Source organism: Xenopus laevis, chromosome 8S, assembly GCF_017654675.1.
Source record: "Xenopus laevis strain J_2021 chromosome 8S, Xenopus_laevis_v10.1, whole genome shotgun sequence".
Taxonomy (NCBI): domain Eukaryota; kingdom Metazoa; phylum Chordata; class Amphibia; order Anura; family Pipidae; genus Xenopus; species Xenopus laevis.
Genome location: NC_054386.1, coordinates 93,770,928 through 93,781,975, shown reverse-complemented (window position 1 = coordinate 93,781,975; position 11,048 = coordinate 93,770,928). Strand labels below are relative to the sequence as shown.

Below are 11,048 nucleotides of genomic sequence, written 5' to 3'. Positions count from 1 at the left end.
AATGAATTACCTTGTAGGAGCCTGTTACAATCAGGACATGCTCATTTAGGTTTCTCCTCAAATAAATCAATTGTTACTCTTGAATGGAAATGGACATTACTTTTATATAACAATGTTAGCATATAATTTATTTGAAATCATTTTAAAAAATGTTTTCCAAAGGTTTCAAAGGTGTCAGAGCCATGAATATATATATATACTGTATATATATATATATATATATATATATATATATATATATGTATATATATATATGTATATATATATATATATATATATATATATATATATATATATATAGTATCAGACAGTGCCCGCACTCAGTCAATGACAAAGCCAGAGGTGCACAATCAAGATTGTAGTAATAATGAACAGAAGATCAGCACACTCTGAAATATTCAGGTGAATCCTTGAGAAAGGTCGCCATGTGGGACCGAAACGTCGGCTAAGATGTGTGAATAAATCAACACTTGTTTTCACCTGAATATTACAGAGTGTGCTGATCTTCTGTTCATTATATATATATATATATATGCCCTTAAGTAAACATCTCTATGCATTTGAGCTTAATGTTATAATAAAAAGTGACAACAAGGTTAGAGACTGATAATCACATTAAGGGGTTTATTTCTTAAAGTCTGAATGCTAAAAACTCTTTTGAGATTTGTTATACCCGAGGCTGAATCCGAAAATACTCCATCTTCATCCTGTTGATGTCCTGTAGAAGTCAATGGCCGAGGTCCTATTTGCAATTCAAAGATATTATTGTCTGTGCTAGGTTTCATACGGTAATCAGAATATTTTGTGATTTTCCACCGATTTCATAATGTTGATGTGCAGATTGAGCCAAGGGAATTAGTTAACTAAACTGACTCAAGTAAACAGCTTAATTTGTATATAGACACTTCTAAATGTAACATAACCCAGAGTAACCCTGAGTCCACAGAATGTTCCTTAATAAAAACTGATGAATCTATTTCACACCCTATAAAAGAAAAGAACATGGTCCATATGCATACAGTACCTCCCCATGGTGCAGTTTAGGAGGGACACAGTCCTGAACAGTAAACTTCTAAAATGGTGGGGTTATTGGAAGGTCCATGTGGTTTGGACAGATGTGTATCTGTAACAGGGGCATTAACAATTAGCAATATAATATCAGTTATTGGTTAATAACTTTCTACATTTAGTATATGGTTATAGTGCAACAGCATGAATCATTTAAAAATGCAACATTTTACTTTAACCAGAGACTTAAATAGATACTTAGATGCCCTTTTTTGTTCTATGCCCAATAAAATATACATTTGTGAGATCTTTGTGTAGATGTTAAGTGGGGAGTCACTTATAGCGATGGGTGAATAAATTCACCAGGCATGGATTTGCGGCGAATCTCCGCATTTCACTGCCCGCAAATAAATTTGAGGAACTGCGGCAAAAAATGTGGCAGCAAAAATTCCGCTGTGACAAAAGAAAATTGGAGCCCATCAAAATTGATGTGGGTCTAAATAATTTTGACGGCCATTGACTTCAATGTGTTTCGTGAATTATTTTGCCATTTTGCTAATTTTTTTTGGCAAAGCAAAATGGGACAGATTTGCCCATTCCTAGTCACTTAGCCTTAAGCCCTATGTAGGCAAAGTTCTAAAAAAAAAAAAGGTCTTCAAAATACAAATAATTGCAAGTTTGCCTTAATTTTTTGTTTCTATTTACCATGTATGTATTGTACCTCCAAGGGCCATTTTCTTACAAGCTTTTAATTATACAGTAGACATGACACTCTTCACACCTCTAGTTTGAGCTGTTTGAAGAGAATTACTCCACTAACATAGATCCTTACATGCACAAGTGCAGTTCCCAGTAGCAACCAATAATGGCTTCCTTTCAGGACAGTTAAACTTTGTTTACAGTGAGCTTGGAAAATTTTCATTCTATTGACCCCATCTTTTTGTTTACACCATGCAAAAATTGAGCTTGTTGGACCAGAAATGGCAATAAAAGGCTCCTCCAGTTAATGGTGACTGTTTCAGTTAAACACAACAAGTCTACTTTTTTGTAGTACAAAGAGAGCAGAAATGATAAAATGATGCCTCAACCTTACCGTATTTCATAAATTAAAATTAGACACCAACATCCCTGTTTTTCCAGTTCTCATTTATTAATTGCTTTATTTATCTACAGGTGACAACAATTGTATTAACAAGTACTAGTACATTGAAGTATAAGTAACATATTAGTAGCACTAAAAATAAATGGGAGCATGTTTACATAATTCTCCAATAGCCTCTGTGATACACACATGAAAGTATTATAATTCTTTGATAATCTAACCTGCACAAGAAAAGATAGTCTAGAAAGAGTTTACAGAATAGCTTTATTCACTATATATTTAATAACACTGTGATTAGTGTTTACAATTTATTACTGTCTGTTATGCCTCCAGTAGTGTTTTATTGTTTGTGTGTATCACCTAGTGGTTTATTCAATGGTTTATGTTGATTGTTTTAAAAATGTCTTTCTTTGCTTCCTGTACCTTTACCGTCTGACCATGTGTAACACCAGTAAATGATCAGTTTAGCTGCCATCTTTATACTGTTTACTGCTAGGATAATACCATCTGCAGTAATCCTACCCCATCCAGCCTTGTAGTAGCATAATTAGTAGGTATTAATAAGCACTGTTATCTATTTTAATCTAGTTTTACACTCCACTTTGTTAATAAAACTGAAGCTCAACAATCTGTCTCAGTGAATTAATGAAGGAAGGAGTTTAGCTGCACGTCAAGCTACACACTACCCCAGGTTAACATGTAGTGAGGACAGTTTTATGTTTCTTCAGAATCCCATATGAACTTCAGAAAGTTTCCAAACTGCTGCTTTAACATCTTTGTTTCTAAAAGTATAAATGAATGGATTCAGAACAGGAGTGACCACAGTGTACAGAAGTGCAAAGAACTTTCCATAGTGCCCATTCTTTGGGCCGAGATAGACAACAAATGCTGCAAAGTAAATGAGACAAACTACAATGAGATGTGCAGAACAGGTGGAAAAGGCTTTCTGTTTACTTTTTGCACCTTTCATTTTTAAGATGGCAAAAATGATATGGACGTAGAATCCCAAGATTAGGATGAACGGGAAAAAAGTGGCAAAAATAGCAGCCGAGTTTGTAATAAGTTTGCTGGTGAATTGATTGGAGCAAATCAAATTTTGCATCGGAGCTAAATAACAATAAAAATGGTTGATTTCATTAGGGCCACAGAATTTCAAACTTGCGGTGTAAATTGTAGGAATTAACACAGTAATAAAGCCAAGAGCCCATGGGAGTGCAGCGAGTCCAAAACAGATATTTTGAGTCATGATGACTTTGTAATGCAAAGGGTTGTTGATAGCTAAGTCTCGATCAAAGGCCATAACTGCTAAAAGAAAACATTCTGTAGCCCCCAAGCTATCAGAGACAAACAACTGTGTGAAGCATCCAGCAAAAGAGATGGTATTGTCGGCCTCAATAAGATTAGCTAGCAGCTTTGGAATGATCGCAGAGACAAAAAAGATTTCTAATGTAGACAGTGTACTGATAAAATAATACATTGGAGTTTGAAGTGAAGGTTTTACCCTGATCAAAATAATAATAAAAACATTCCCACTGAGGCATGCAATATATGCCAGATAGATGACAATAAAGAGAAAGATCTGGAATTTGTGGAAGCTGGAAAAGGCCAAAAAAATAAATTCCTTTACTGTGGTCTGATTGGTCTGTATCATTCTGTGTTAAGTTTAAATCTACAAAATAATCACATGACTAAAACATATTAATAACGAAACGAATAATTACTTATTTTGTGTTCTTTTCATGTACAGTGTGTGGTATTTTTTTACTTTCACATGTAACATCAAAGGGCCCATTTATGAAACGTTAGGCAAGCACCTTACCCAACAGGTTGCACCTTGAAATGCAGCTCTTTGTACTCCTAGAATGGAGATCAGTGTTGCACCTCACTGCAAATGTGCGAACTGAGTGCTGAGGGAGTGCTGATGGGTGCAAGTCCTCTACCTAATGCCATAATGAGTATGGTCGTGTAGCTGTCAGTTGACTAGTAGAGTACTATAGTCTGACACTTGTGGTTGATTGGAAGCCATAGTATGTTATGGACTGTCAGAGAATGGACTGGATAATCTTACCTTTCAACAAAATGTTAATAGTGTAATATCAGGGAATGTGTTCAGTTTTTTTTACTCATCTATCTTGTTATTCAGTAGAGTAGGGTAGCTCCATGTACAGTTAATGGATCCCTGTATTTTTATATTTCCATAAGAAAGAACACTGCTACCTACTTATGATTTTGTGCACATTAACTATTAAAGGAGAAGGAAAATCATTTTATACTTATATTAACTTACCTGACACTCTGGGCCAGTGCTACTATTAGCAGAAAACTGCACCGGCCCTAGGCTCTTCCAGAAAGTACTACGGAGTGATCCTCTTCTTGCTTCTTCACTCTTCAAATTTCCCGGGGCAGATGCATCCGCACTGGAACTAAATAGCCGGCTTTTTGGTTAACGTTCAGCTTTTCACTCTACTGTGCATGCAGAGTCGAGCTGAAAGAAGAAGCAGGAAGAGGATCCCTCTGTGGTGCTCGCTGGAATAACCCCGGGCCGGTGAAGTTTTCTGTTGATAGGAGCACCATGTGGGGGTGTAAGGTAAGTAAATACAATGACTTGGGTGTGCCTAACGTTTGGCACCCCCAACTATAAAATTACTTTCCTTCAACTTTGTTATTCATACAGTTTTACTATGTAGCATAAGGTAGTTGTGAGTAGTTATTTCATAGGGCGAAAAGTAATGTCATAAAAGAGCCTAATTTAACAAAAAGGTAAAACCCAAACTATAAATTGTCTAAGCAGAAAGACAAGGGCACTCAATGTGGTTGGTGTATGCCAACAAACAAAAAAATATTACATATTTGTAATGAAGAGTCTAAACAGAGTGATATGGGGCAAAATCAAAGGTCTAACATGTCATACAATAATCATTCAAACAAATTGCAGAAGTTTGGCATAGGACAATGATACTATGGAGTAAACCCAAAACCAACTTTATGCACATTTCTAAAAGATTTCTCTTACATCAAGCAACATATCCTTCATAATGAATTGGTATTCAGGTTGCCACAGAGTATGGTTTTCTGTGTTTTTAAAGGCTCCTTTTTATCAGACTATTGCTCATTGGAATTATAACACCACAGGGGAAATGTGTCCATTGATACCTAATTAAAAGACTGATGGAGCTTACAAGTTAAAAACAAGAATCCTCTGAAAATGTATGTTTGGCTTTTTGACTGAGAAACACAATGGAGGCTATTTAATAATAGAAAAATTAATTTTGGTTCACTTGAAAAATAGACAAACCCCAAAAAGCTATGCTAAACTTTTATAAATAAGATTTTTCCATCTCCACCTTGTTGTAAAGAGTCAGCATAGGTCTAAAAACTATACCTGTTTTGTTTTTCATATTTTTTAATAAATGCTTGCCTCCACCTCTTGGCATTTTTTTTTGAGAAAAATAAGTCTGAACAATTTAGTCTTGTTTCAAGCTAAGCAACATTTAATTTGTTACCCCCAAAAGTCATGCATGCATGAAAAAAATTGTACAAAATACATGTAAGAGAATTCACCGGCATCCAATTTTCTTACATGTTTTTTGTACAATTTTTTTTTTTTAGACGCCGGCGAAGTTTTTGCCGTTTCGCAAATTTCAAATTTTTCGGCAAAGCGAAACGGGACAAATAATTTATTACTTCACAGTTCAAGCATTTGCCATGTTAACACTGGAGTGAGCCGTACAGGAGAGTGAAAGGAATTTGTCATAATTAATAATGGATTCTACAAATATTAGGAATTGTAAAAGAGTATTAAATATAGCCAGTGATGGGCGAATTTATCCGTTTGCGTATTTCCTGTGAAATTTGCGAAACAGCCAAAAATTTGCGAAACGCCACTGGCGTCTAAAAAAACTGATGCCGGCATCCATTTTTTGGACGCCGGAGAATTTTCTTTGGTGAATTTTCACGGCAGTTTTGCAAATGTATTCACTGGCAGCGAAACGCGGGAATTTGCACCTGGCGAATAAAATTTGCCCATCACTAAATATAGCAGATAAACTTGTAACAAGACAATAAAACTTATCGGAACAACCCAAAATTTAAAAAGGAACTAGATCACAGTAAAATTATTGATTTCAAATGGGCCTCAGAATTCTATATTGGTAGTAAAAACAGTAGGTGTAAATACTGTACACAAGCAACCCCCAAAATCCATAGCAATATTCCAAGCATATTGCAGAATTCCATGTTCATAATTGCTCAATAGTGGATGGAATTGTTAATAGCTAAATCATAATCAAAGCCATGACTGCTAAGAGGAAAGTTTCAATTGCTCAAATGTGTCTGAGATAAACAGTTGTATAAAACAGCCAATGAATGAGATATTATTGATACCATATTATTAGGTTATCTAATAGTTTTGGGACAATGGTAGATGAAAACATCATTCATCATTGGAGTGTTGATGGATGGCTTTATCTGAATAATTATAAAATTGGCAGTAATACATATCATGTATCTAGCTGGAATGCAACAAAAAACAAGATCTGTAACTGATGAAAGTCTGGAAAAACCGAAAGAGTAAAGTAACTGGCAATAGTCCGGTTTATCTCTTCCATTCTGAATTTAATGGATATTTTCTGTACAAATGTGATAAAAAGGTTCAAAAATTCAGTTTTAGTTTATTTACTGATAATGATGATCCTCATTCTACAGTAATTTTTAAACCTATATATATCTTGTACGTTTTTAATTTTTTTTTATAATTGTTTTCAATTAAAGAAACATAATTAAATGAAAAGAGTCTGACATTATGTTACATTTCTGACATCAATTTAAGAGGGCAAGAGGGTAAATGTAAAGATATACAATACAGTAAAAACAAATAGCCAATAAACTATGACAACTAGACAATGAAATATAGAGAATATTAGATTAAATTACATTTCTGGCAATTTACGTTTTCCAGGAGTTTAACAGGACCACTTTCATTCAGTGATACATGATTTTATTTTATTAGTTATTTATTTTGTATAGGAAAGTTTATTTTTCAATTATTTTTTTTTTCATGTAATCTACAGTAGTGTCTACTGGTGAGGGGTTTTTCTGATATCCATTACAGAAACATGAATTATCTAGCTGAAGGCAAGATGGTCCTGCTAAAAGTTACAATGAATTAATAAATAAACAATAGTTAATATGATAGTTAACATAATTTATATAATCTACAAATTATATTAAGTAATTTGAATGTTACTTATCAATATGTTATTATAGGACAAAACCCACACACCACAAAACAAATCTTTATGTTATATTTTGGACATTTTAGTAAACATAAGTCTCAATAATGGTTTTATCAAATATGCCCAAATATTAAGGGGCAGATTCACTAAGGGTCGAATTTCGAAGTTAAAAATACTTCGAAATTCGACCCTCGAATTGAAATCCTTCGACTTCGAATATCGAAGTCGAAGGATTTAGCGCTAATCCTTCGATCGCACGATCGAAGGATTTTTCGTTCGATCGAACGATTAAATCGTTCGAATCGAACGATTCGAACGATTTTAATTCAACGATCGAAGGAAAATCCTTCGATCAAAAAAAGATTAGCAAACCTATGGGGACCTTCCCCATAGGCTAACATTGACTTCGGTAGGTTTTACCTGCCGAAGTAGGGGGTCGAAGTTTTTTTTAAAGGGCAAGTACTTCGACTATCGAATGGTCGAATAGTCGAACGATTTTTCGTTCGATTCGTTCGAATTCGAACGAATTTAACCAATTCGATGGTCGAAGTACAAAAAAAATACTTCGAAATTCGAAGTATTTTTCATTCGAATCCTTCACTCGAGCTTAGTGAATCAGCCCCTAAGAGTTAAAGTTCTCCTCCCTGAAGTTTGGAGCTTTTGATGACACTGTGCACATTTTCTTTTTGCAACATACATTAATTATGATAATGATCCAGTGTTGTTACCAAGGTGTTCTAATAATATCCATTGTAATTGGTTTGGGTTAATGGGTTGAGACTTCAATAATTTTTCCATGAAACTGTCATCTAGCAGATGCATACATATTCTTCCATTGGATGTTTTGCCAGTTGCTGCAGTATATATTTGGCAATAAAACATTATATTAGGGGGCAGATAGATGTATTAAGGGTCGAATATCGAGGGTTAATTAACCCTCGATATTCGACTGGCGAATTAAAATCCTTCAACAGAATTTGCTTTATTTTTGGATAATGATTGAGGATGATGATAATCTATTTGTCTTGCAATGTCTCTTGTATACTCTAAATTAAATATTGTTGTAGATAAAATATTAGGGTTTTTTTCAGCTGAGTAATGGGGGCATGGACCCTGTGTCCAATGACTGTACCCAATGGCCATTAGTTTATTGAACTGTTCCTAATGAATATCATATAATGAATCTGACTAGATTGTTAAACCGAGGTGTTCCACACGATAATGAAGTGCTCAACCCCTGTGTTCCGTCTCGTCAGACCAGGTGCTTAGTGGTCAATTACCCTCTCTGCCATGGGTTGAAATCATATATTCAGTCCATACGACAATAGCACACTGACAAACAGGTTTCTGTTGCGTTTCAAGTGTTTTATTGGCTCATTACAGTAGAAAAAGGCAACGTTTCGGGCCGCACAGGGCCCTTTATCAAGCCTAGATTGTTAAACCGAGGTGTATTACAGGAAACTGGTAATGTCTTTGTAGCTCTGCCATTGACTTCTACAGGATCATGGAATGGGTCGTGGAAAATCATCAAGTAGAGTATGAAATTAAATTGTCATAGAAAATGCTGCTACAAGGTTATTATTATTTTGATTCAGAATGCACTGATTTTTGAGCTGCCATGTAATGAGAATTGGAATCAATTCCTAATCAGCCTTGCATTGTGACATTTATATTCTATATATACAGTTTATAGTGAGTTGGTCCTTAAAGGAGAATTGAACCCTTACTGAAAGTGGGGGAGGAGGGAGGGGGGTCTATGTAGGGTAGGGGGGTGTGGGTTTTTTTTCAGTAAGGGTTAAATTCTCCTTTAAGCTCAGGTAACTGAGAGCAGCCCAGAATATAGGCTGTGAATGAGGAGAATAGAATATGAGACAACTTTGAAAGGCACAAAAGGGCTGTGATGAAAACAAAGCAGAGAATATCCTATAGTAACGTTCTTTATTTTGGAAATGGTACGTCTTCTGCAGCCGCCAAAACAACCTATAAGAAAACAGATTCACTAACATTCATTGCTAGTGATGGGTGAATTTGTCCCGTTACGGTTCACCACAAATTTTGCAAATTTCCCGAGAAATTCACGAAACTGGCGAAAAATTTGCGAAATGTAGATTTTGGCACCAGCTAAAATTCAAACTTGACGCTGGTACCCATTAAAGTCATTGGGCGTCTGTTAATTGCTTCGGAAAAATTTTGACGCAGGCCGATGCCGGCAGCGAAAGGCGCAAATTCGACGCACATAAATAAATACACCCATCACTATTCATTGCCATTGGCAGCATTGGTACAGCTATTCACAAGATGCAGTAATCCCTGTCACATTACATTACCTACTGTCAGTTATTTGTGAAACCAAGATGATCTGTATCTTCATGTAAGAGATAGAGCTTCCTGTATTCAAGCACATGGTCGGTTACAGATAAGTTGCTGTGGTTTTGAGCTTCGAAAGGGTGTGATCATTATAACCAGATAAAATAAAGACACAGAAAGGGAACCGAGAATAAGTCTGTCTCTATTAATGCCATATCACTGCCTTAGATCTGTGTGATACACTTACAAGTTGTTTTCCAGGTAATGGGTTTCTAGAGAACTAATCCCATATATTCAAAATTGCATTGAATACTTTGTTTTTGTTCCAAGGTTTTACATTTAAAGCGGTTGTTCACCTTAAGGGTAGAACTACATGGACGTTTTCAGCGCGATCTGACGCGCTGTGATAAAACGACTGCGTCAAATCACATGCGACGGAAATAAGGTAAGTGAATGCATTGTCGGATGGTGTCGCAGAGTGATCCGACGCAAAACAACTGTCAGATGCAGACGCATCGTACAGCAGGCATTTTGACACAGCGCATCGGATCACGCCGAAAACGTCCTACCCCTAGTTCTACCCTTATATCATAATAAAAGTGAATGTAGACATTGATATTCTGAGACAATTTGCAATTGGTGTTGATTTTTTATTTTTTGTGTTTCTTTTTTTTTCAGTATTTAGCTATTTGCTTGGCAGCTCTCCAATTTGGAATTGGGTTGCTAGGGTCTGACCTTAGCAACCAGGCAGCGTTTTGAATGAGAGGCTGGAAAATGAATAAGAGAAGCCTGAATAGAAAGATAAGGGGGGAAAAGGAGCAATAAAAATATCATTGTAAGCTCACAGAACAATAGATTTGAAAGCTGGAAAGATATAAGGGAAGGGAAATCAATTAAAAACTTAGGAGGGAATGTAATTAAAGTAATTAAAGAGCAAAACAATTCACACCAATAACAATAAAAATCTTATACATACCCATACAATAATTTCTTATGTTTGTCAGTAAACATATGTTGGATGAACGATATCAACTGTGGAAGGTGAACTCCCATGTCCGGACTGGATCTGCAGAATGGAGTCCCTGACTACTAAAGTCAATAAACAGAGAACGGATTCTCTGTTTTACAACTCCATTCCTGGAGCCTATCTCAGTGCCTGGGGAGAAAATAAAAGCTAGAGTGACCATTTTCCACCTTTTCTTAGTCACTCTACCACACCTGATTTGACATTTTCCCGGAGTTTACATAATTTTTTCCGGGTCCCGTGAAAATCTTAAAATGGGGGATTCTACTGTACCATTAATTTTGTCGTTAGTACTAGGGGTGGGCAAATTTTTGACGCCCATAGACTCTAATGGGCGTCAACAACATTTCACCGGAGGAGAATTTTCACTGAA

General features: G+C 35.7%; 1 protein-coding gene across 1 annotated transcript; it reads right to left on the bottom strand.

The window, feature by feature from the left end:
- Positions 1–2,834: 2,834 nt before the first annotated feature.
- On the bottom strand, positions 2,835–3,761 carry LOC121397642 (olfactory receptor 10A4-like). The gene has a single exon (XM_041574698.1). The coding sequence runs from the start codon at positions 3,759–3,761 to the stop codon at positions 2,835–2,837; it is 927 nt and encodes a 308-aa protein (XP_041430632.1).
- Between the last annotated feature and the right edge of the window lie 7,287 nt (positions 3,762–11,048).

Bases quoted from the DNA above. Each gene is read 5' to 3' on its own strand.
- LOC121397642 (XM_041574698.1), bottom strand. From the start codon at position 3,761: ATGATACAGACCAATCAGACCACAGTAAAGGAATTTATTTTTTTGGCC.